Genomic DNA, 27,500 nt, shown 5'->3' with positions numbered 1-27,500 from the left:
TGTGACAGAGAGAGACAAAAGAAGCTATTATTTCAGATTTCTCACAGACAATGCACAGGGGAGGTGGTCTGGTGTCCCTGGAGTTCAGCTGTCAGTTACAGGTGCTTTAACAAAATCTCTATATACAAGAAACATCAAATACTCTTTTAACTGAGCATGTTTAAGAGGACCTTTGTCAAACCAAGATGAAAATCAAACATCTCTCACTATCCATAGGCTGGTTTGACTGAATCTGAGATCTTCTCTGTTTTTTCCTGTGTTCAGACCTACAGGTGGAGACTCCAGAGAGAGTGATGGAGGGTGATACAGTCACTCTGAAATGTAGAACCACCTGTTCTTTGAGTAACACTCCAACCTTCATCTGGTATAAAAATGGGCATATTTTAAGAAGGAAAAACATCAAGAACAATGAACTCTCTTTCCAGTCAGTCAGCTCTGAGGATAGAGGCAGTTATATGTGTGCTGTACAAGGTCATGAGAATCTTCCCTCTCCTGCTGTCAATCTCACTGTCACATGTAAGTAGAAAATCAATTTATGAAAAATGTTTACTGTGACATTCATACACATCAGAAATAACAAGATAAGATGTATAGAAGTATATTTATCTATCTGTGTATTTATTTATTTTCCAACTGTCTCATTTAGATCCTCCAAAGAAGACCACAGTGTCAGTCAGTCCCTCTGGTGAAATAGTGGAGGGCAGTTCAGTGACTCTGACCTGCAGCAGCGATGCTAATCCACCACAGATAAACTACACCTGGTATAAAGAGAGTCTAACTTCACCTGTAGGATATGGACAGAGTTACATCATCAACAACATTCAGTCCAATAACAGTGGACTGTACTACTGTGAGGCCCAGAATAAACATGGCTCTCAGAAAACCACTGCTGTACCAATCACACTGAAAGGTATGGAAACTGTCATAGATGTTGTTGAAATCTGATTTAACTAGAGCTATGATGAGGTGATTTGGACTTTGTTTTCTCAGGAGACTACAACACTGTCATTTATATAGTTGCTGGGATCACAGTGTGTGGAGGAACTCTACTTCTGATTGGTTTAATGTGGATGAGGTCAGTCAACATTTGGGAATTATTTTTAATTCAAATTACCAGTGACTAAAACTCCAACATCTGAGTATGTTGTGGAATCAGGAACAAAAATATTTTTGTTCTTGATGCATTTTTTGTTTAACAAATAAATCTTATGTTTAACAACAGGAAGAAGAGAGGGGACAGCAATCCAGCAGAACAAAGTTCAAAACAGGCAAGTTTAATGCTTTTGTGTTAAATAATATTGTTCTTTGAAAAATGTTATGAATCCCAAAATGTCAGCGAGGGATTTTACCTTCTTTCCAGTTATTACCAAAACTACTGTTACGATGCCCTGCTATAGTGATTTGGTTTGGTCACGACGAGGTCAGAGTTCTGTGTAATGTTTGGGTCCAATTTACAATTTACAATTTAGCATTTAGCAGACACTTGTAGCCAAAGCGACTTACAGTCAGTGCATCAGTCAGATTCCTAATACCTCATAAGCATACATCGCTAAAAAGATGGGGCGTCGATTTACTCCTTCATATTGTGCCCTAGAATTCTTTGACAAACATAGATACAAGACAAGGTTTTTTTTTTTTAAGGGGGGGGGGGGGGCAGGCTTAGGGGGATAGGTGGGTTTTGAAAAGGTGAGTTTTCAGTTTCTTGCGGAAGATGGTGAGGGATTCCGCAGTCCTAACTGTATGAGGGAGGTCGTTCCACCACCTCGGGGCAATGGCAGAGAAGAGGCGTGGTCGGGAGGAGCGGCTGCCGGGTTCCCGAAGTGAGGGGACCGTCAGCTGACCAGAGGTCATTGAGCGGAGGGTTCTAGTAGTGGTATATGGAGTTATTAGGGACTGAAGGTATGATGGGGCGGAGAGTCTTGTTGCCTGGCAGGCCAGTACCAGTGTCTTGAATTGGATGTGGGCAGCTACCGGAAGCCAGTGGAGCGTAGTAAGGAGTGGAGTGACATGAGAGTGCTTAGGGAGGTTGAATACCAGGCATGCAGCGGCGTTCTGCACGAGCTGGAGCGGCCTGATGGCGCAGGTCGGCAAGCCAGCCAGTAGAACGTTGCAGTAGTCCAGGCGGGAGATGACAAGCATTTGGACCAGGAGCTGGGTCGCCTGTAGTGTGAGGAATGGGCGGATTCTCCTGATATTGTATAGGGAGAATCTGCAGGATCGAGTGATTGCCGCGATGTGACCGGAGTAGGTTAGCTGGTAATGTTTGGGTCCACACGCAATAGTCACTGTTATGGATTTCAGTGTAAATGACTGTGTGTACCTTTATTTAAAAAGAAAGTGTACAATAATAAACTAAAATAGTAAACAAGGTTCAAACGTCCAAGTGACCAAATGAGTCAAACGTCTCCTTTCAGTTCAGTCCATGTTCCAAGTTATCAGTCAGTGTTTACCCATTTTGGTCTGTTCAAGTTCAGTCTGGTTCATGTCCGTACACTTTGGATCCCTTTGGTGATCCGTTTAGTGTGTGTGTGTGTGTGTCTGTGTGTGTGTGTGTGTGTGTGTGTGTGTGTGTGTGTGTGTCTGTGTGTGTGTGTGTGTGTGTGAAGCTGGAGATCTCATAAAGTTTATGTAAGTCCAAATGTTTTCCCTCTCCACCCTTTAAAACTGTGAGGAAGCATTGGAAGTGCCAAGACAGGACAGATTCTTTTCTGTTCTGGAAACAGTGAAACCCCAACAAAAGCCTTTCAGTGATATTTAGTCACAAAACTGAGAGTAAATTGTAGACATGGTCGGTTTTGTACTTCAACTGAAAAACCGCTATTGGTTCTGTTCATAGTACGTATGTAGTGAACTGTGGATTTTTTCTGATTCAGGCTTTGAAAGTGAATATCTCCTTTCCATGTTAACATCCCGTTAGTGGCCAAATCACATTTATGGTATTGCAGAACACTCCATACTGTTTATTCTTTTGATCATTAGGAATAACGTTCGTCATATTTTGAAGCTGGTATGCCTTTTATTTTTCATTTCATTTCTCACTGTGAGAACATATAAACCATGCTTATCCTGCAGTGCACATACATATTAGCTGAAGCTGATAATATCTTTATGACAACCAAGATAGCATTTTAAATAACAATAAAACCCATGGTATCAGTATTTAAACCACAAATAATAAAAGTCTTATTGAACCATATGAATATAAGTAAACCAATGAGTTTGATCTAATTTGATTGCATTTTGCAGTGGGAAGTTGTTTTTCTTGTTTCACTTTTTCAATGTACCTGTACATTTTCTTTAAGCCCAAAAAGTGATACAATCTGAACCATGACTCAAACACTGATGAACAATTGTTTAATAGGGTGAACCGTTACACGTCGAGGGGAAACTAAATACAACTTAGCGCTTCTTTCAAGAACATTTTGTGGTAAATTAGGACAAAATCTCCTCACAGCATGGAGGTCAATATTATTGATCCTCACATATACATGGGAGGTAATCCCTGCCAAAATGAAAATGAAAAGACAAAGTTGATAAACCTATGGCAAAGTCCCGATCTGCGCTTTAATTTTTGACATCAACGTGCTGTATCTGACAACAGGAAAAGGTAAAGGCAAATGAGCATTGCGTTACCTTTTCATTTTCGAGTTCACCTATGCAAATATATGTATGTAGGTGCAATTGCAGTCCTAACACAGGGACACCAAAAGATGTAGGTGTGATAGGATTAATAAATCAGTCTCATAAAATTTATTAACCATCAATTTGGGTGTTCAATATTTTATTAATTAAACAACCAAGATCAATGGGATAAGCTAGCTGTAACACTGTGCTACAGTCTTAGAGAGTATTGCAGTACTAATGTATTACAATTACACTACTAAACCATAACACTCATGAACAACCAGGTTGAAGGTAATTGGGAGTGCTTTGATGGCAGAGGTTGGCATTCAATGAATACTGTGGCAGGAACAGACAGGCCAACAGTTTATTTCAATGATACTATTTATTAACACAATCAATACTACTTGGCAAACTAATACTGATATGGTACAATCAATAATCAGCAGCAAATAGAATAATCAAAGGGTAAATGGTAACAAAATGGTAATGAGTCTATGTACAGGTATTCAGTGTAGGACTGAATGAGTGTTAGACCAGAGATGAGTGAGTGTGTGTGTGTGTGTGTGTGTGTGTGTGTGAGAGAGAGAGAGAGAGAGAGAGAGAGAGAGCGCGTGCGTGTATGTGGGCGTGTGCCCAGCTGCGCACTGAAGAGAGAGGGAGGAGTCCCTTGGAGAGAGGCTGTGCGCATGTGCACAGAAAAGAGGAGGAGGAACGAGGGAGAGAGGCTGTGCGCATGTGCACAGGCAAGAGGTATGCGTGGAATGAGGATTTAGCGCGCAAGCGTGTGTGCTAGACACCAACTAGAGTGGGGGTGGCAACGAGAATCGCATGTGTGCGAGAGACCAAAGAATGTCTTCTTGAGAGCTAGTCTCAAGTAAGTAGGCCCTAAACTCAACAACTCTACCCAACCCTTAAGTCACGCTGCAATTCCAATGTTGGAGGTGTGCAATCAGAAAAAGAGAGTTAGAGAGAGAGAGAACGCATGCCAGATCTATCCTTCATAAGAAAATAATGAACGGCTAAAAAACGCATCGCAAATAAAATACAGTGTGTACATTAAAATCATAAAAGAATTCAAATGATAACACTTTCTTCACGTTAACTGCGTATGATCTTAATACTAAAGTATGCCCAGATGCCAGCCTTAGTTGGAATAGCTCATTGCGTGGCGACCGAAGGTGCATCTTTGGCGGCCTGATAAGCAGTGCGATTCGCAGGTCCAGAGAGAACTTCCTTTCCTTGTCACTTGAAGATCTTCGGGGCTCGGTGCCTCGTCCGATGATCTTGAAGGGTTCTTGGTTTAGTTAATCGACGTTTAAAGAAATAAAAAGGGATCCGTCGCCTTTTCTTCAGTCGAATACTGTGCGCGTTACAGTGTAACTAGCCGGTAGAAGTTAAAGTTGCAACTGTGCGAGAGAAAGTAAATTAAACTTTGGTTGTACAAATGTCTCGCTTCGTTTTACTTTGTCCTTTTCTTCGGCAGAGAAAAGAGACACCCGCTGCTAGCGAGCTGCTGCTAGAGCGAGCCGCTGCTAGGGAGTTACAGAATTGCGGAGCTGGAAAGGGAGCTGGAAAAGAGGGCTAGAGTTTGGAATTTTCCGCGGTTTTATGGCGAAAATTGCGTCATCACTGTATCTGGTATCTGCTGTAACCAATACCGTTACAGTGAAACCTAAGAAGATGGGTACAGATTACCCATGCGGTCAAGCAGGGAATTATGGGTAATATGTTCTACGGCCTGACGACCCCTACATGGGCGTGTGCCCAGCTGCGCACTGAAGAGAGAGGGAGGAGTTCTTTGGAGAGAGGCTGCGCGCAGGCGCACAGAAGAGAGGAGGAGGAACGAGGGAGAGAGGCTGTGCGCATGTGCACAGCAAGAGGTATGCGTGGAATGAGGATTTAGTGCGCAAGCGTGTGTGCTAGGCATCAACTAGAGTGGGGGTGGCAACGAGAATCGCATGTGTGCGAGAGACCAAAGAATGTCTTCTTGAGAGCTAGTCTCAAGTAAGTAGGCCCTAAACTCAACAACTCTACCCAACCCTTAAGTCACGCTGCAATCCCAATGTTGGAGGTGTGCAATCAGAAAAAGAGAGTTAGAGAGAGAGAACGCATGCCAGATCTATCCTTCATAAGAAAATAATGAACGGCTAAAAAACGCATCGTAAATGAAATACAGTGTGTACATTAAAATCATAAAAGAATTCAAATGATAACACTTTCTTCACGTTAACTGCGTATGATCTTAATACTAAAGTATGCCCAGATGCCAGCCTTACTTGGAATAGCTCATTGCGTGGCGACTGAAGGTACGTCTTTGGTGTTTGATGAGCAGGGCGATTCACAGGTCCAGGGAGAAGTTCCTTTCCTTGTCATTTGAAGATCTTCGGGGCTCCGTTACTCGTCCGATGATCTTTAAGGGTTCTCGATTTAGTTCGTCGACGTTTAAAGAAGTAGAAAGGGATCCGGTCGCCTTTTCTTCCGTCGATTACTGTGTGCGTTACAGTGTAACTAGCCGGTAGAAGTTAAAGTTGCAACTGCGCGAGAGAAAGTAAATTAAACTTTGGTTGTACAAATATCTCGCTTCGTTGTTACTTTGTCCTTTTCTTTGGCAGAGAAAAGAGACACCCGCTGCTAGCGAGCCGCTGCTAGGGAGTTGCAGGATTGCGGAGCTGGAAAAGAGAGACTGGAAAAGAGGGAAAGTTTGGAATTTTCCGCGGTTTTATGGTGAAAATGGCGTCATCACTGTATTGCTCCATTGCTGTATCCAGTACCATTACAGTGAAACCTGAGAAGATGGGTATAGATTACCCATGCGGTCAAGCAGGGAATTATGGGTAATATGTTCTACGGCCTGACAACCCCTACATGTATATATATATTAATTAGAAATGGGCATGTGAATATGAATATGGGATTACCTCCCATATTCACAAAGATTAACAGAATTTCAATGTTAGAGTGCCCTCTACACGAATTCTACAATTACAGCAAGAAACTGACTCTCATAATACAGTGCATTTTATTTGGGTTACAAAAGGACAGTTATTGTAAGTGAGTTGGAAAGGCAGAGTAACTGCCACTGTCTCTTTTTTTCACCTCTTCACCCTTGAGTTTGTCCATGTCAAATCCACAGTCTCCTGTGCCAAACCATTCACACAAAGACTCTTTAATGCAGGAAACTATTTGGTGAAAACACTAGGGATGATTATCCTCTAGTTATCCACGATCAACCCCTGCATCAGCACAGGCCCAGAAAGTCAAGATCTCTCCTGTTTGTTTAAGGAGCTTTACAATTGGCCACCGAGCAGGGTACAAGGGAGGAACATTTTAAGTCTGTTTGTTGAGTTATTCCTACTTCATCAACTGCAACAGACAAAACAGACAAAACAATTCAATATAAAGAACCAGGGGCAAAACTAGTATTTATACAGACCAGTCAAGACTAAACTAGCAAGACACAGGTGTGACTAATAATTAAACTGACAGGGTGAACTAAGGGAATCAGGATGTAACACAGATCTTAACAAGACCAGCCACTAGAGGGGGAAAGAGAGGAGCAGGATGTGACACTGACAATGTTGGTACCAAATTAGGACAGGAGCTGGAAACATGTGCTCAGTGCTCTTTGATTGCTACTCTGACGTTAAGTAAAGAGAGAGGTTAACCTGAACTTTGTGTTGGGTTCTGTGATGTAATTATGAGTTGCTGAAATTGTGCTGAGAAAGCTAACACTTTAAGGTGATTTACTTATATATTTCATGTTTTTTTTTCCACCAAGAAGATTTACTGAAAACATCTTTTTTTGGCACTCTAGAATGACAGATTTTCTTGATTTATATTGAATAAAAACTTTTTAAAAATGTGTTTCACTAACATGTCTTTCAGAAAAGTCTACACGATAATATCTCATCAAGAGGCTTGAGTGATGACCCAACATCACATGACCCTGATGCAGCCAGTCAGGATAATGATCAGTATGCCAACATTACTTTTCCAAAACCTGAGTCTTCACCTAAACCCTCTGTCTCTAACATGTCTAAAGAGGATCTATATGCTAATGTGCAGAGACATGTTGGCAAATCGACAGAGAAAACACAGGAAGATGATGTCCAGTACGCTACTGTTCATTTTCACCATCCTCACATGAGAAAACCATGCTAGAAAAAGAGGTTCTGTCATAATGACTTACAAATTCAAAGACATATACTAGTAATTTGATTGGTGGCTGGCGTTATGACGTCTTTTGTTTTGTGACTGCTGCAACCAGAGGATCATTGTCAGAGTCAGTAAAATATCCCTGAGGATATGCAAGCACTAGGCTCCTCACTGAGATGAACTCAGTACTTCTCTGAAGTGCTCCACTAGATTCCTCCCAGCCATTCAGGGGGACCAGCCTAATTGAAGGTTGAGATTACATTCACTGCTGGAGCTCAGCTGTATACCCCACAGAGGTTCTGTCACACAACATCTTGGAGCGATTACTTTTGAGGGCGAGGTCCCTCATGAAGTTTCATCACCATTTCATCACATTTTTATGCTTTTCTTTTGCTGAAATCTACCATTTTACTTTTTTTGTTTGAATCATGAAACTAATATGAATTCAAGCTGATCAACTTTTTTCTAATGTTTTTTTTTCTGTCATTCTCCTTTAGTGATGTTGGTTTTAGATGTGTTTTAGGTGCATGTTGCAGTTTCGTGTGGCTTATTACTGATGTGATTTTAAAGTTTTATATGGTCAAACATGTACCTGAAAATGGATCATTGTGAGTGTTAAACAGAGATGTCATTTCAATCTGTCACTGTAGATGATTCTTGTGTTACTATGGCTACTAAATCTCCAGACTAGAGCATATGAGTAAAGCAGTATATCTGCTCTAGACACTGATGTCAGTCAGTTTGGCTTCCTGTTACACAAGTCTGTAGGGGGGATTTATGTGTTCATGGATTTCTTCTGACTTCACTTGTTCATTAATAAAAACACTTATTTTTGTTTGTTTTTATTTTTGTTCTGTTTTTTTTTTTTTTTTTTTTTTTTATAACCCCTGCATCAGCACAGGCCCAGAAAGTCAAGATCTCTCCTGTTTGGTTAAGGAGCTTTACAGTGGGCCACTGAGCAGGGTACAGGGGAGGAACATTTTATATCTGCGTCTTGAGTTATTCCTACTTCATCAACTGATATGAAACTCAAGCAGCGCAGGAAACCACTGTTAATGTTAGTAACAAACATTCTGCCATTAACCAAACAAAGTATCGATTCAAATCTGCCAAGTCTCCCCTCGATGAGTTTTTTTTTAAGCTTATACTTAAACCTAAGTCTAAACTATCATCTAGAATGTCATTTTACCACTTTAGCACATAGATGCACAGATGCATATTCAAAGGCATAAATAATGTTAACATTCAGACATATTTACATGACAAAGATCATTAATTCACCTAATGGCTATAACATCCAGAATGAACAATTATTTAGATTCAGTTATCTAGATCTTGTATAAATATTCTTTTTTTTGCTTTAGAAATGTGTCTTTCAGGACAGCCTGTGTAATGACGTCCCATCACGAGGCTTTAGTGATGACACCACATCACATGACCCAGACACAGCCAATCAGGATGACCATCAGTATGCCACCATTGCTTTACCAAAAACTAAACCCTCTGTCTCTCTAACATGTTTAACAATGATCTATACGCTAGTGTACAGAGAGATGGTGACAATGTGAGAGAAAACACACAGGAAGACAACATTCACTATTTTACTGTTCATTTTCATCGTACTGCTACAGCCAAGACGTGAGTCACACCCAGTTATACTTTATCTGTTTTTGATTTTTACATAAGAAAGAAAATAACATTCAGAGGACAGGAAATCAGAGTCTTAATGCCATGACCACTAATCAGTCAAACATGTCTGTACAGCAAGGACTCAGATATAAAAATATATCAAGTTTACTGGTCTATGACTTTGATAAGACTGTTTGGCACCATGGATTCTAAGGCCTTTTGGTTGGCGCAGCCTGACTGTTCATTAATACTGACAAATGCTCAAAAAGCCATAATCATGTCATTTGTGACTTAGTAATTATTTATTGACTTCTCAAGTGTAGTTTAGAAGGTTCATGATCATTATTAAATGTTCATTTAAAGTGGATTGTCTGTATACATGATTATTATTAAACTCATAGTTTAGTGTGAGTTGTCTTTATCAACGATTGTTGTGGACCTAGTATTTAGTGTGGATTTTCTAATGTGAATTGTCTATATAATTTGATTATTAAACCCTATATTTGGTATGAATTATTCTTATTATCTTTATTATGATCAAACTAATAATTTACTTATTAAATGAATAATTTAGTATGAATTGTCTATGTAAGTGATTATTAAACTCATGATTTAGTGTGAATTATCTATATAATGATTCCTATTAAACTCATGATTTGGTGTGAATTGTCGATATTATGATTACTGAACTCATAATTAGTGTGAACTGTCTATGGAAATGGTGTTTCCTCTCTGCAGGACTCCTGTCCAACCTAGAGAAGATCAGTCAGTGATCTATAGTTCTGTTCTGAAGAAGACATGAGAACATCTGTAATGGTTGCCCTCAGCTTTGTAGTGATATCTTACAGGATCCTTTTCGTTGGACCTTGTCCACCATAGGAAGAACTTGGTCATGTGACCCCTGTAGGAACGTCATCACAGGAGTAAATCTGAAAAAACAAACAAACAAACAAAAAACCTGAAGGTAACTCAGCCTCTAGATCTTTTTTTTTTTTAGCCCTCAGATTGTAACCATAGAAACCTGGGATCCTTTGCTGGAGTCAAATCAAGGGTCCCAGGTGGAATCTACCACATTCCTTAGCTGAGGACAGGAAAACAGTTCCTCACAAGATCCCAATTGGAGATCAGCAGCAAGATCCTTCATGGAGTTTACAACTAATTTGGAGCTCTGCTATAAGGCTTCCCAATTTTGCTTGGATTTCAATCAAACGATTCCAGTAGTAGATTAAGCCTACATCATCTGGATGTTCAAAATGTCCAATGGAGCTGAATGATCAAATCCTTCCTGGAATGTTATTACTGGATCCCTATTTTCAATCCAACAACATTTCTTTCAACTGTCAATGCCAAATTCCTGGGGTAAAGCCAGGAAATCTCTGTTAGAAACCATGTCATATGTTGATATTGCACATAATATTTTCGCCATCTGCTGGCAGAATTGTGAAATTGCTTGTTGCTGGATGGACCTTCACTGTTTAACCGTTGAAGAGTGAGTGTGATCACACCAGGTTATTTAACCAACTCTAACAGCCTGTGTCATCTTGTGACTGATTAGTAAGCGTGTGCCTAAATTTGAATACCACATTCAGACATGTACACACGCAAAAAAAAAAAAAAAACCTTCAAAATGTTCACATGCCTCCGATTTTTTTTTTTTTTAATATAAGTAATACCTTTTTATAGCACAACAATGCACACACACACACACACACACACTTAAAATAAATCTAAGGGTTACAGACTTTTGAAAGGTATATATATATAATTGTCTAAAGATGATGATGATGATCCTATGGTAACATTGATTGTAGAATGTGAAACAGACTCTGACGTCTTCTTGGCTGAGCAGGTTTCAAAGTAAACTGTCTCAATAAGAAACCCTTCTGCAAATTCTGAAGTGAACCAGATGACACTTCCTGGATTTCCTTTGCTTAAATTATTTTGTAAAGTACATAAAGAACCTAGTGGGGTCTCCTCTATATCTCTCTATGGAGTAAGAGAGAGTGTTGTGAGGTGAATTTTCAGTCAAGTGGATTATAGACTCACTCATTTCTGCTACCACATTGACCGTCATAACAGAAGAGAGCAAATGTACAGTACTGGCGTTGTAGATATTGGAACTTACAGGCAACTGGTTTCATGACATAGGTTTCAGGATATACTGACAGTAAAATTCCACACAGCTAAACAAGGGACAGCTTGGACTATTTATACAAAACAGAACAGGGTAGATTAACCAAAATCAGGTGCAACTAATGATTTGATTACCAAGGTTGTTTAAGGGAAACCAGGAGGTACATAAACAGACCTAACATAGAATGACCAGTAGAGAAAGAGAGAACCAGGGTGAGGCAAGCATGTTGTAACATTTCCAAATCATAAATTTGTTTACAGAGATCAGGTTGAATATGAGAAATACAGAGTCATATCTGCGGCAGCTGGTAAGAGCCTGTAGTCTTAATGTGGTCACACCTAGTCCATAAACTCAAATGATTGGTATTGATTTATTTTCTGGTTATTCAGTAATCAGAAGTCATGACCATAAGAGAAATGAATCATTTCACCATAACAATTATTGTTAAATCTTCCAGCTCTGGTATAAAAGAGGAACAGATTCCCTGACTGTTGAGTGAGTTTCATTCTTTATTCAAAGACAGTTTGTCTATGTGTGTAAACAAACATCATGTTGTTTGTGTTTGTGTTTGTATGTAGTGGATTACTGTAGACGGGTTACGTATGCTGGTTATGGTCTCATATATTATGGAGCTGGAGACTTTTTACATGCCAGTTTGACCAACAGGTGTGATGTAAATTTTAGATAAATAAAATGTTTGAATTTGTGGAGAGAATTGAAGCTCTTTCCTGATTAGATGCTTCTTAGGCGTATTAGTAGAGTCTGTAATTTATAACAGAGAAAAGAAAAGAAAAGAAAAGAAAAGAGTAATCTTTTTAAACCAGCTGTGATTTTGATCATGAATATAAGAATGAAAGAGTTAGAGCAGTAAAGGAAAGTAGCAGTAACATGCTAACTGGGATGAGTCTTTTTTATTTTAAGGTGGATAAACAAGTAGTTTTCTCAGTCCACTCACACTGTCTCTGCTCAACTGCACTTTACACATTCCTGCCACTAGAGGTCGTGTCTGCACAAGGAGATGGCATTCAACGCGTTTGTTCAAAGAGGTGGTGGTCCAAAAGAAAAAAACAAAAAAAAAACAAAAAACAGAAAAGGATAGGATAAAGAAAAAAAAAAGTTTTGTTGGCGTCACTGGGCATTTTTTATACTGACTTCTGAACAATGGTTACATCTATAGGACCTCAGTTATTTTCAAAACATGACTAATGCTGGTGTGTAATAATGTCATTCTGGCCTCAGTTCTGTGACTGATCTACAATATGTTCTGCTGTATGATGCTGTCCCATTCAAAATAATGGGGCAAATAATTTAAGGGATGTCCTATTGTGAAAGACAGGTTGGTGTGCTTGAGGAAAATGAGATGTATCTGAATGAGGTTTTTTTTTTCTTTTTTGGATTATGTTTTTATTATGTATGTACTTTCACAACCCAGACTACTGTTAGTTCCCTATGATTTAGTTTTTGAAGGAGTATCTCTTCAGTTTAGATTGAAGCTGCTGTCCAAGGTTCTTCATCCTCCAATATAATCCAGTTGATTCCTTCTTTGACCACTAGGGGGACACAATCACTTTTGGGATCACTTGGGATCATCTTCCTCTCTCAGGGCAGCAATAATACACTCTACCACTAGGGGCAGTGCTGGAACTACAATAATGGTTGAGACTGGAGTTACGATTTGAGTCAGCATACACACTTGTCTTGTCTGTTTTATGAGTGAACATTGCAGTAAACATGCTCTCCTCTCCAGAACTGACCCTAAAGGAGCAATGGAAAATCTTTTCATACCTGTGTTAAGATCTTCTTGTCCTATCAGATGTTGAGTGTTTGGTAGTGCTGGACTTGTTTAGCTGGTTCAGGACTGAGTGGATGATGAAATCTAATCAAACTGTTAGATGTTACTGGGTGGAGCTCATTTTGACAAAACTGTCAATGATCTGTGAGAAAAGGCAGTTTGAGCTGACAAACTCACACACACACACACACACACACACACACACACCCACACACACAAACACACGCGCACACACACACATAAAGCAGCAGTAAGTGTGAAGTGGAAAGTGGTCATACCCACTGTTTTATTCCTCTATGAGACTCTGCAAACAGCTGAAGGGTGTGTGTGTGTGAGAGACAGAGTGTATATCTGTGTGGTTGTTGCCTTTAGGCCGAGAGGCACAAACAAAGTGAACAATGTTGAACACCATTTAAAATGGGAGTTTAGTGTGTCCGACTAAATGCCGAGAAACTACATGTTCTGCCAAAACCCTTAAAGAAAGAGACAGAGTATATTTTATTCATGATCAAAACTAAAATGTTCAAAGAAATGTGTTGTCTCAGACCTCAGATCTTTATCATCTAAAATGATCAGCATAAGAGAAAAGCCCACATCTGTGTGATTCAGTTTTTCACCACAAATTTCTGTTCCTAGTTCTTTGTAGACAGTGAAGTCATTTAGGAGTCAAGTGACAATCATTTCTTAAAAAACAAAACAAAACAAACAAACAAACCAAAAAAACAAAAACAAATCAACCTTTAACTTAACTGCCAGAAATTTCTTTTTCAAATGAGACTCACCTTGGTCCTAGCAGATGCTGAGTGTTTGGATTTCCTCATTCACTCAGCAAGTCAAACACTGTCAATTAAACTGTCAGATCTTGCTGGGTGGAGCTCATTTTGACTAAACTGTCACTGATCTGATCTGTGAGAAGAGGCGGTTTGAGCTGAAAACACACACACACACACATAGACACGCACACACACACACACACACACACATACACACACACACAGAGAGCAGTAAGTGTCAAATATAAACTGGTCATACCCCACTGTTTCTCCATAGGATTTTGCAAACAGCTGCAGGGTGTGTGTGTGTGTGTGAGTGTGTGTGTGTGTGTGTGTGTGTGTGTAGAAGAAGAAGTACTTTATTTGTCACACAAACACACTGAGCAGTGAGCAGTGAAATGGTGCCAGGGGACGAACTCCAGGTCTTGTTGCCAGTGCCTTGGCTAAGGTCACTGACAGAGTACATGGAGGAAACCCACAGGAAACCCATGCAAACACAGGGAGAACATGCAGTCTCCACACAGAAAGGACCTGGGATGGCCAGAATTTGAATCCAGGACTTTCTTGCTGTGAGGCAACAGTGCTAAGCACTGAGCCACTGTGAGGCCAGTTGTGTGTGTGTGTGTGTGTGTGTGTGTCAGTGTGTGTCAGTGTGTGTGTCTTTCAGTGGTCATGGCAGCAGTCATATCTTAAACAACAACAACAACAACAACAACAATAACAACAGATTAAACTTGTGAACCCCCCCCACTCTCTAAGAGAAAGGGGTGGAGTTTCAGCTCCCCTTTGTCATGCTGTGAATTATGACCAAACCTTTTTTGGTGTGAGTTATTCATTAACCCTTTCATACTACAATTCATAAACATTCTTAGATTATCATAAAGATTCTAGATTCATGTGTGAGAGAAAATTTATAACAGGAATAGTTCATATAATAATTCATGTTTTGCTTGGATAGTTCAGCCCTCTAGTTGTTTAAATCCAAATGGTGAATATGTAATGAACCATCTCTGTAAAGGCAACGAGAAACTAAAGGAATTCAGATCATAACGACAAAAGAAAGGTTTATCAGGGAAGAAGAGGGATGATTTCTAGTCGAGGGCTGATTTTAGATGACTTGTTTCAGAGAGAGAGATGTTTTAACATGAGAAGAGGAAGTGAGGAGGTTTTGTACAGTAAAACATACTATTCACACTCTCTGAGCACAGTTTGTCGAGTTGGCTATATTTATATGTGCAACAACTTCAGTTTGGCAGTCAGATGATGGTGCTAAGACCTGCAACACCATGGTAAGAGACACAAGACAACAACTTTTCTTTCTTAAATAGCTTCTGCAGTTTTAAAAAACTACATTTCAAATGGAATATAATATTAAATCCTTTTCTGCTGAGTAATGTGAGAAATGAATTGACTCATGTCTTTTACTTTATTGTACCTGTAGTTGGAGTAATAAGCGATACGAACTATATTCTAAAGGTATGTTTTAGATAATATTGAAAACAGTGATAATGGTGTCTAAAAGTATTTTTGCTTTCTCTAATGTTTTGAACAATTATAAAAAAAAAAAAAAAAAAAATATTTTAGGTTCTTGTGGTGCCGTCATTTGAGATGTCTCTTCCACTTTCTCTGGTCTTTCTGTTCATGGTTCAGGGTAAGTCTGTTCTCTTTCCTTATTTTTTAAAAATGAAATGAAACAAAGAAGAAAGTCTAGCGGCAGAAAATGAATGCATACAGTTTAAGTTTAGTTCGTTGGGCTGCACTAAACAGAAAAATGAGATACTGCAACTCTAACCAGTAACTTCCCCAGCAGAGCAGAAAGTCTGACTGCAGAAAATGAATGCATCAACACTAGAGTGTAATTTTCCCATTGGTCTCTGTGTACTATGTTCTGTGTTTGTGTTTCACTAAGAAAAGTCTTACTGTATGAGATGAATGTATGTGAAATGGATCAGAGAGACTGTGTAATTGTGCGTATGTGTATGATGACTTCTGTGTATGATGACCACTCAGTTAACACATATAGACAAATAGAAAAAAAAAAAAGACTTCTCTTTTTCGCCTGCCTTCTGATTGGCTCTCAATTTCATCTCAGCTCAGTAACCCACACATGATATCACTCTGAGCTCTTTAGTCACACAAACTCACAATTAACAGCTCCAACAAAGTTTCCATTAAACTCAGTATCAAAACTTTACTCACACATGAATGACATTTATTCTGAATTCACTTATCCAGACACTTTGCTCACATGATATTGATTTAGATACAAGTGACCCTCTTCTAATATACCATGATGCATCATACATGATGATGAGAATGATGATGATAATTACAATGAGGTGTGTTCTATGTGTTTCAGGTGTTTATGGTCAGAGTTGGGGTGTGTGGTACAGGCCTGATAGTATCTGTGCCCTGAAGGGTTCATCAGTAACCATGTCCTGCTCCTACACATATCCCACTGGTTATAGAGTTGAAACAGTTTACTGGACAAAAAATGAAAATGGTAACCTCCCTGACTTGTCTGAAGAGCCAGATTATAAAGGCAGGGTTCATGACCTTGGTGATAAAAAGTCAGACTGTAGCATGAAACTGAGTGATGTGAAAGAGAGAGATGCAGTTAGGTATCGATTCAGATTTGAAACAGATAAAACAAATGGGAAATGGATTGGTTCACCTGGAATGAAACTCTCAGTTACAGGTATTTTGACGACTTTAGATTATAATTATTAATATAGTATATTTTAAATGAGCATTAAACATCCTTCCCTGTTATGGTTTGACTGAATCTGAGATCTTCTCTGTTCTCTCTTGCTTTCAGACCTACAGGTGGAGACTCCAGAGAGAGTGATGGAGGGTGATACAGTCACTCTGAAATGTAGAACCACCTGTTCTCTGAGTAGCACCCCAACCTTCATCTGGTATAAAAATGGACATGATTTAACAAGGAAAACCATCAAGAACAATGAACTCTCTTTCCAGTCAGTCAGCTCTGAGGATAGAGGCAGTTATATGTGTGCTGTACAAGGCCATGAGAATCTTCCCTCTCCTGCTGTCACTCTCAATGTCATATGTGAGTTGAAAATTATTTTAATGAAACATATTTGCTATGAGATCACTGATAGATGTGAAAAATCATAAAAAAAAAACAACTTTACAACAAAGGTTGAACAGAGTTATAGCTCCATGTGAATAACTTGGAGAAATGAACAGTTCATATAAATGACATTGATCTCAGTAGTTTACAAAAGTACCATGTACTTTATGGAATATTTTGTTTTATTTAGTATTTTGTATTTGTATTTGTATTTGTATAGTATATTATTTTTGAAGGTTTTCAAAAACAGCATCTCACTAGATGTTACATATGTCTGTCTGAGTTTTAATCGACTGTCTCATTCAGATGCTCCAAAGAAGACCACAGTGTCAGTCAGTCCCTCTGGTGAAATAGTGGAGGGCAGTTCAGTGACTCTGACCTGCAGCAGTGATGCTAATCCACCAGCCAACTACACCTGGTTTAAGAAGAGTGGAACTGTCACTATAGGAAAAGAAGAGACCTACAGGGTCAACAAGATCAGCTCTGAGGACAGTGGAGAATATCAGTGCAAATCCAGTAATCAACATGGCCATCAGTATTCAAATACTGTATCTCTCAATGTTTTATGTGAGTGAGATATAAAATAACTCTTAGTATTTGTAGATTCATGATTATATCTGTGGTCACTCCGTGTTCCGTATTTGCTGTTCAGACTAGATCCTCCAAAGAAGATCACAGTGTCAGTCAGTCCCTCTGGTGAAATAGTGGAGGGCAGTTCAGTGACTCTGACCTGCAGCAGTGATGCTAATCCACCAGCCAATTACACCTGGTTTAAATTAGCAAAGAGAGAGATAGTGAAAGAACAGAGAAAAACCCTCATAATCAATGAGAGAGAACACAGGATCAATAAGATCAGATCTAGTGACAGTGGAAAATATCAGTGCAAATCCAGTAATAAACATGGAAAGCAACTCACCTCTGTGTTTCTTAATGTTCACTGTAAGTATCATTGTTCTTACTGATATTAAAACTGCTTAATTTTTCAAGACATTCTTGTGTCAGTGAACATTTGGGTTTACTCAGCTTTTTCCTTGTTGTAATGTTTCTCTCATTTAGATCCTCCAAGAAATACCACAGTCTCAGTCAATGCCTCTGGTGAAATAGTGGAGGGCAGTTCAGTGACTCTGACCTGCAGCAGTGATGCTAATCCACCGCAGATAAACTACACCTGGTATAAAGAGAATGTAACTTCACCTGTAGGATATGGACAGAGTTACATCATCAACAACATTCAGTCCAGTAACAGTGGACTGTACTACTGTGAGGCCCAGAATAAACATGGCTCTCAGAAAACCACTGCTGTACCAATCACACTGAAAGGTATGGACACTGTCATAGATGTTGTCATTTGAAATCTGTCTTAACTAGAGCTATGATGAAGTGATTTGGACTCTGTTTTCTCAGGAGACAACAACACTGTCATTAATACAGTTACTGGGATCACAGTGTGTGGAGGAACTCTACTTCTCATTGGTTTAATGTGGATGAGGTCAGTCAACATGTGGGAATCATTGTATGTTTTAAATTCAAAATACGACTAAAACTCCAACTTCTGTGTATGTTGTGGAATCAAGAACCAAAAATATTTTCTTGATTTAACTTTTTTTGATTTAACAAAAATATCTTTTGTTTAACAACAGGAAGAAGAGAAGAGAGAGCAATCCAGTAGAACAAAATTCAAAACAGGTAAGTTTTATGCTTTTGTGTTAAATAACATTTGTCTTTGAGAAATATTATGAATCCTAAAATGTCAGGGAGGGATTTAGTACTGTTACAATGCCCTACTATAGTGATTTGGTTTGGTCACATCGAGGTCAGAGTTCTATGTAATGTTTGACTCTACAAGCAAGAGTCACTGTTATGGATTTCAGTGTAAATGACAGTATGTACCTTTATTTAACACATTTAACAACAACAACAAAAATGTGGACGATAACAAACTAAAATAATAAACAAAGTAAGAAAGTCCAAAAGACCAAATTATTGAAACGTCCCGTTCCAGTTCAGTCCATGTTCCAAGTTATCAGTCAGTGCTTACCCACTTTCTATTTAAGTTCTGTCTGGTTCATGTACACTTTGGATGATCCATTTAGTGTGTGTGTACATATGCGCTTGTGGGTGTGTGTGTGTGTGTGTGTCTGTGTGTTTATGTTTGTGTCTGTGTTTATGTGTGTGCACGCTCGTGTGTGTGTGAGCGTGTGTGTGTGTGTGTGTGTGTGTGTGTGTATCTGAAGCTGGAAGTCTCATAAAGTTTATGTGAGTCCAAATGTTTTCCCTCTCCATTCTTTAAAACTGTGAGGAAACCCTGGAAGTGCCAAGAAAGAACAGCTTCTGTTTTGTTCTGTTCTGTTCTGTTCTGTTCTGGAAACAGTGAAACCCCAATAAAAGCCTTTCAGTGAAGTTTAGTCACAAGACTGAGTGTAGATTGTTCTACTTCTCATTGGTTTAATGTGGATGAGGTCAGTCAGCATGTGGGAACCATTGTATGTTTTGAATTCATAGATTACCTCCCATATTCACAAAGATGAACAGTATTTCAATGTTAGAGTGCTCTCTACACAAATTCTAAAATTACAGGAACTGCAAGAAGCTTACTCTCATAATGCAGTACATTTTATTTGGGTTACAAAAGGACAGATATTCTAAGTGAGTTGGAAAGGTAGAGAAAGGGCCACTGTCTCTTTTTTTTCACCTTTTCACCTTTGAGCTTGTCCATGTCAAATCTACAGTCTCCTGTATCAAACCATCCACACCAAGACTCTCTATTGACTCTCTATTAACAGGAGGAAACTGCTTGGTTAAAACACTAGGGATGATTATCTGTTTTTGGCACTCTAGAATCAATGATTTTCTTGGTTTATATGGTATAAAAACTTTTTAAAAATGTGTTTCACTAACGTGTCTTTCAGGACAGTCTACAAAATCATATCTCATCAGAAGGCTTGAGCAATGACCCAACACTTCATGATCCTGATGCAGCCAATCAGGATGATGATCAGTATGCCAACATTACTTTTCCAAAGCCTGAGTCTTCACCTAAACCCTCTGTCTCTAACATGTCTAAAGATGATATATACGCTAATGTACAGAGTCATGTTGGCGAATCGACAGAAAAAACACAAGAAGATGACGTCCAGTATGCTACTGTTCATTTTCACCGTCCTGCTACAACCAATACATGAATCACACCCAATTATCTTTTCTGTTTGAATTTCAGATTAGATTATATAAAATAACTAATGCTGGAATGTCATAACCTCACATGAGAAAAACCACATTAGAAAAAGAGGTTCTATAAATATGAATATATAAATAATTAAAATATAAATATATAAATAATTCTATAAATATGACTTACAAATTCAAAGACATATACTAGTAATTTAATTGGTGGCTGGTGTTATGACCTCTTTTGTTTTGTGATTGCTGCAACCAGAGGATCATTATTGGAGTCAGTCAAAGATCCCTGAGGATATGTAAGCACTAGACTCCTCACTGAGATGAACTCAGTACTTCTCTGAAGTGCTCCACTAGATTCCTCCCAGCCATTCAGGTGGATCAGGCTGACTGAAAGTTGAGATTACATTCACTGCTGGAGCTCAGCTGTATACGCCACAGACGTTCTGTCACACAACAACTTGGAGCGATAACTTTTGAGGGCGAGTTTCATCACCATTTCATCATATTTTTATGTTTTGGGGTTTTTTTGCTGAAAACTACCATTTTACTTTTTCATTTGAGACATGAAATTAATATGAATTCCAGATAATCAACTTTTTTCTAATGTTTTTTTTTTTTTTTTGTGATTCTCCTTCAGTGATGTTGGTTTTAGATGTGTTTTAGGTTCATTTCACAGTTTCATGTTGCTTATTACTGATGTGACTTTAATGTTTTATATGGTCAAACATTTTCCTGATATGCCTGAAAATGGATCATTGTGAGTGTTAAATAAAGATGTCATTTCAATCTGTCACTGTAGATGATTCTTGTGTTACTATGGCTACTAAATCTCCAGACTAGAGCATATGAGTAAAGCAGTATTTCTGCTCTAGACACTGATGTCAGTCAGTTTGGCTTCCTGTTACACAAGTCTGTAGGGGGGATTTATGTGTTCATGGATTTCTTCTGACTTCACTTGTTCATTAATAAAAACACTTTTTTCAAGTAGTTGTGTTTAGCAGTACTATTTTACAATGTAACGATTAAAAAAACAAAAAACACATGAATTTTTTAAAAATCTTTTCACATTTTCAACATGAAATTGAAATTGTTAGCACCAGTCTGACTTAATCTAAAAATACACTTGTAAGTGTGATTACAATAAATCTGAGCATTGATTGTGATTCAGAAAACTGACATAGAACTAGACCTGGTGCTTCCGTTGATTTCATCCACACCATCACCAGCAGCTGGAAAGAGACTGGAACCATCTTCAGTCCTGTAATGGTTACATGCTTTGAAGTGGTGTCTCTTCAGATTGACAGCTCTATATGCTGTGACATTTCCAACCTGTTCTCATGGAACTGGAATTGAGCATTGACATACACCATGGACAAAACATAAATAATTGAATTTGCTTGAAAAATGGTTGCAGTTCTTTGTTGAATCCTTTAGAGGGCACTAGTTCACCTCTCTCAGTTCTCAATTTCATTTTCATCACGTTGTCTTGAATGTCATTTCATTAAGAATTGACATACAAAAGGTTGTTTTAGAAACTTTTCTAATGCTTAAGATTAACACTTAGGAGTAAAAGTAAGTTTACAACGTTCAGTCATTTTTCTCATGTTTAACATGATGTTATAAACATGTTACAACATGTCCATATCTGAGGCCTGTTTAATGAGATCAGGTTGGATATGTCTGATACAGAGTCATGTCTCCAGCAGTAGGAATGAGTGTGGACCAGCCAAAATCATAATATGGTTAATATGACCTTTCCTTTCATTCTGGAGTCCAAAAGTTTCTGTGTCATATTAGACTAGTCTGCTTGTCGAAGCAGATGCTGAGTAAGGCAGGTTTTGCTAAACTGGGTCAGGGCTGATGGAGTCTCAGTGGATGGAAGGTGGACAGAAGTTCAGAAAGTCTAATGAAGTGTAATGAACTCTAATGAAGCCTAATGAAGTGTAATGAAGTGAGAATAATGATCACAGATTGCATCCATGCTAACAGACAAATGTTAAAGTCACAAAGCTTTTAAATTTTCTCTCTGGAACAGCTATCAAGAGATATGGTTGTTAAGTGACTGGTCCACATAGTCAGTGGTCTAACACAATTACAAATCTACAAGAGAGTATAATACTTATTCTGCAAACATGCTTAAGAAGCTGTCACTATAGGAAAAGTAGAGACCTACAGGATCAACAAGATCAGCTCTGAGGACAGTGGAGAATATCACTGTAAGCACGGTAATCACGGTAATCAACATGGACATCAGTATTCAAATTCTACATCTCTGAATGTTTTATGTTGTTGTTGATGTTTTATTGTTTAATCTCTCAAGATTTCACCTGAAGTATAAGCAAATGAATCTCATTTAAGCTTTTAAACAGAAGTGAAAACATGGAAATTTAATGAATATATTCTGTAAAAATTATAATCAGTAATTCAATGCATACCCATTTAAATCTTTTTAGATTCTGTCCCATTCACGTTCTTTTAGTTCAGATCCTTTTAGAGTAAATATGTTGAGCTCAGTTCAGTTTAGTGCTTTGTTGATTTTGGTTGTGGTCAAATGTCTAGCGTTGCACAACATGGAGCTAAAAACTGTTGACCTTTTCTCCAGCAAAGATCAGTGTTTCAGCTGCCATGTTAGAGTGCCCTCTAGAGGAATCAGAGCAGTATAGCAGGATGCAGACTGTTAAAATGCAGTACAGTACATTTTATGAGAGTTACAAAAGTAAGGCAGGGCAATTGTCATAAGTGTTAGTAAATAATTATGGCAGAACATAGAACGTTGGGAGCAGTGTTAACATTGTTTGTTCTTCTTTTGGTAAGTTCAATGAAAAGACAGTAATTTTTTGTTTTGTATTGAGGTGTAAGGTGGGGATGACAGACTGGGGGCGACAGACTTCAATACTACTGTCTCAGGTTTTTTTTTTTTTTTTTTACACCTTTTCACCTGTGAGTTTCTCCATGCCAAACCCACAGTCTCCTGTGTCAAACCATTCACATAAAGACTCTCTATTGGAAGAAACTGTTTGGTGAAAACAGTAGGGATGATTACCCTCTAGTTGCCCCTGTTCAACCCCTGCATCAGCACAGGCCCAGAAAGTCAAGATGTTTGGTTAACCAACTCTAACAGCCTGTCTCATCTTGAGACTGATTAATAGGAGTGTGCCCAAAGTGGAATACCATATTCAGAAAGGCACAAAAATAAACACATACCTACAAATTACAGAATTTTATTGTGTCTGTGTGAGTAATGCCTTTGTTATAGCACAACAATGTACACACACACACACACACACACACACACACACACACACACATGCACAAACACAAACCAGACACACACATTTAAAATCTAAATGCAATAGAATTTTGAGAAAAAAACAAAACAAAAGAAAACTACATAATTGTTTTTAGATGATGATGATCCTATGGTAATATTATGGTAGAATGTAAAACAGACTCTGATGTCTTTTAGGTTGAATGGGCGAACTTTCTCAATACCAATCCCTCTGAAAACTCAGATGACTAGATGATACTTCGTAGATTTGATTTGATTATATTATTGTAAAGTACATAAAGAATCTATTGGAGTCTGCTCTATATCTTTCTATGGGGGAAGAGAGAGTGTTGTGAGGTACATTTTGTACCTTGTATTCACAATTATGAACAAAAGCTCTTTTGTTCACAGCTGACACTGCTGAACTCCACTAGAGGGAGCTATGGTCACTCACCTAATGGAGTGCTGCCAGCTAAGAGCCTGACAATCTCAGTAAATATAAAGAAAAAACAACATGAAAAATATGCTGCTGTAGAATTTAATATTCAGGAAAAGCTTTACCTCATCAGTATCAGCAGACCTGGGAACTATAGTGATAAGGTTTAAAGAACTTACATGAACTGAAAGATAATCAAAAATATTGTGTGTGTGTGTGTGTGTGTGTGTGTGAAATCTCTCCATCTCTTGAATCCTCTCCTTATAAACCTAGAGACGAGAGCAGCGATTGCAAAGAAGTGTTCTAACTTAACTTGTAGAGTTCATAATTAGTACATGATAAATAAACATTTCAAGCATAGTGCCACGGTCATATCATTCACCACATGTCTTCCTCTGTCTCTGGTCTTTCTTCTTTGTCTTCCGCATAAGACTGGGCTGGTTTCTCATCACTTTTCATAAAAAAACAAACAAACAAAAAACCCCCATTATTTCTAAAACTGTTGCAAATTGTCTTGAACATCTGTATTGAAAAGGAGTCGAATCTGTTTAAGTTCTGTGAATATCAGAGTTCAGATAATGAGTGTCTGTTTAGACATTTGCGTGATGGGCTCTAACTGTAACTGTGGCTTTGGTGCGTTATGGTCTTAGATTGAACATACACATCCAAAAAAGGGTTTCCTATTCTCACCCTGTCCTCTGATTGGCTCTTAGAGAATGTCTCACCGGTTTATGGGTTTACGTTCATTATGCTGCACTCAACAGGGAAGCTACTAACAAGGAAGTGACATCAGCACCACTGACTTGATGAAAAAGAAGACTGAGTGTTAAAGAGACAGACAGACAGACAGATAGATAGATAGATAGATAGATAGATAGATAGATAGATAGATAGATAGATAGATAGATAGACAGGACAGACAGAGAGGCGGGCAGATTTTAATAAATGCTAGAACAAAAAATTCCCCTCAGCACATACTTATGCAGTTAAAACCAGCTTTGGTCTTTTGCACTTCTGCCAAAGCACTGTATAATTGTTTACCTTTACACTCAATTAAAGCGAATTGAATATTTGTATGCCTGCTCCAATAAAACCTTCAAATAAATGTACAAAAATGTCATATTTTGAATTTGTGTCTGAGACCATAAACTGACAGACTCTTCCTGATGTCTTCCTGATTCTCAAAGTGAGTGTTTGTCCCTCTGTCTGTTATGAAGGCAGTGGAGTCTTTCAGCAGTGAGTTAAAAGACTTGCCATGACACAAATCATTTCTGTCAATACTCTGCCCCCTGAAATGAGCTGCCCCTAAGAACAGAGGGAAGTTGAAGTTCCTCTTTGTTGTTTTCTTATACAGTATGTGGTCATGGCTTTTGGTGTGTGTCTATGACACGGATCAAATATCCATTTTACGTTTCACGTTCATGATTAATCTGTCAGACAACACTAGTATCAGGAATAGGTAATGAACCATTGCATACAAACATTTAAGTCATTAACATTCAAGTTTTTGAAATTCAAAAATGTTAACAGTCAGTGTATCATTACTTGTAATGCAATAAGGGGCTTCAATTAAAGGAAAAGACACTAAAAAACAACGCATGTGTATCTAAGAAGAACAGGTTGAAAGAAAAAGGCTGAGTTGAGATCAGCTGCCTCCCTGTTTCTACACTGGATTCACACAGAAAAGAGGAAGTAAAATGTTTCGCCATTTTAAACATGTCAACCACTTTCTCAGAGAACCTCACTGAGCACAGACTCTTATGCTTGGTCAGTTTGCCTTTGGCTCTTGACTTTAGCAAAACCTGCGACTTCATGGTAAGAGACACACACACACACACACACACACACACACACACATCGGTATTTCAACAGGCCATATTCATTAAAAAAGAAAGAAAGAAAGAAAGAAAGAAAGAAAGAAAGAAAGAAAGAAAGAAAGAAAGAAAGAAAGAAAATGGCATCAAGTACTGTCAGTTAAACTTCAGAACAGTTTTCAGTCAGAAATGCTTCATTTCTTTTTAGTGATCATTGTGTAACTGTAGCTGTAGTAATAAGTAACAGAGGAGAAATTGTGACTGAGAAAAAAATGCACTGTTATTGAATCGTATGTGTCTGGTGATGCTGAATAATAAATATCATCACAGGGTGGATCGTTGTTCAAATTGTCTCTTCATCTTTCTCTGCTCTATCTATTTATTCAGGGTAAAATATTTATTGACAACTATGCTGAATTACACACACACACACCCCTAAACTAAATCACTCTAATTTGACTAAACTAGTCTGGCTCAAGTCAGTGAATGTATGAGTAGTTTAGAATTTCCAGTGTTAGAGTTTAACAGTAACCCAGGCTTCAGTGTGCTATGATCTCAAAGCCACTATATATGTCCACAAAAGGACTTCCTGCTCCTGGGCTCCCTCTGGTTGGCTCTTCTATTTTTGTCTGTTTCTCAGCAGTTCCTCAGTCTATGGCCGTCAGATGTGAGTGAAAAAGAATTTCATCAGTAAAAGTCATAAGAGATTCTGTTAATGTACCTCCACTGTAAAATGACAAACAGCTCCATGCATTTCACCCTACAAATGAAATGTGAAAGATAAATCTGAAAGAAACATTGTGTGTTTGCCACACACTGGTTCTCTCTGCCTCCCTCTGCTGGTCATGTTTATGTTCCAGTCCAGTTAATTATTCAGTCATGGCCTAAACCTGGTTTTGGTTAATCAAGCCTAGGCTGCAGTCTAATGGTCTTTTTTGCTTATGAAGGTTCCAAACTGAGTAAAATGACCCGGAAGTGGCAGCCATGATGAGAGCTGGTCGAATTCTCTGAATGCTAAGGAAAGGTGCTTCAGTGTTTCCTTTCTTGTCTCCTTTAGCATAGGGTACACTGAACCATCCTTTATGAAAGGATAGAAGACAATGCCGTCCCACAATTTCTTGCAGCTGCAACATTTAAAGTGATGCACCATTTAGCCGTTCATGAAAACAAATGATCAACCTGATGATATGTACAGTAGTAGACTTGTAGGCCTAACATGTTATGCCTATATTGTATAAATTGAATAATTATTTTCATACAATCATACTAACTGGGGTTCATGTTGATAAATATGAGTGGACAGGAGGGTGAGTGTGAGCAACCATTCTCAATGTGACAACCATTTTGTTTCACTTTTGGGACTGGTAGCCTATATTCCTTTTATTATTTCAATTCCAGCTTAGATAAGGAAGTCATATTTTTCGCCGGGTTGTCCACGTTTATAAAGCGTGCATGAAACAACACAGTAAGAATGCAAAGGGCGAAGTATCTAAGATGCGCTTGTAGTAGTCCATCTTCGGGATATTGTAGTTTCACCATGGCTGACCCACATCAACAACATCTGCTGTTGCGTAATTACGCAGTGTAAGTGCAGTCAGATT

At 38.5% G+C, this 27,500-nt stretch overlaps 1 protein-coding gene across 1 annotated transcript in view; it reads left to right on the top strand.

Moving 5' to 3' along the window:
* LOC115815889 (B-cell receptor CD22-like) overlaps positions 1–27,500 on the top strand; it is a 35,268-nt gene that overhangs the window by 901 nt on the left and 6,867 nt on the right. Inside the window, exons 2-7 of the mRNA XM_030778857.1 lie at positions 1–101; positions 16,926–17,177; positions 17,508–17,768; positions 17,859–18,140; positions 18,258–18,413; positions 22,547–22,666. The exon at positions 1–101 is cut by the window's left edge and continues 238 nt beyond it. Coding sequence (XP_030634717.1) covers positions 1–101; positions 16,926–17,177; positions 17,508–17,768; positions 17,859–18,140; positions 18,258–18,413; positions 22,547–22,666 — 1,172 coding nt within the window. The remainder of the gene's footprint in view (positions 102–16,925; positions 17,178–17,507; positions 17,769–17,858; positions 18,141–18,257; positions 18,414–22,546; positions 22,667–27,500) is intronic.

Source organism: Chanos chanos, chromosome 7, assembly GCF_902362185.1.
Source record: "Chanos chanos chromosome 7, fChaCha1.1, whole genome shotgun sequence".
Taxonomy (NCBI): Eukaryota; Metazoa; Chordata; class Actinopteri; order Gonorynchiformes; family Chanidae; genus Chanos; species Chanos chanos.
Note: the sequence above shows the minus strand (reverse complement) of the source record. Positions and strands in the feature narration are given on the sequence as shown.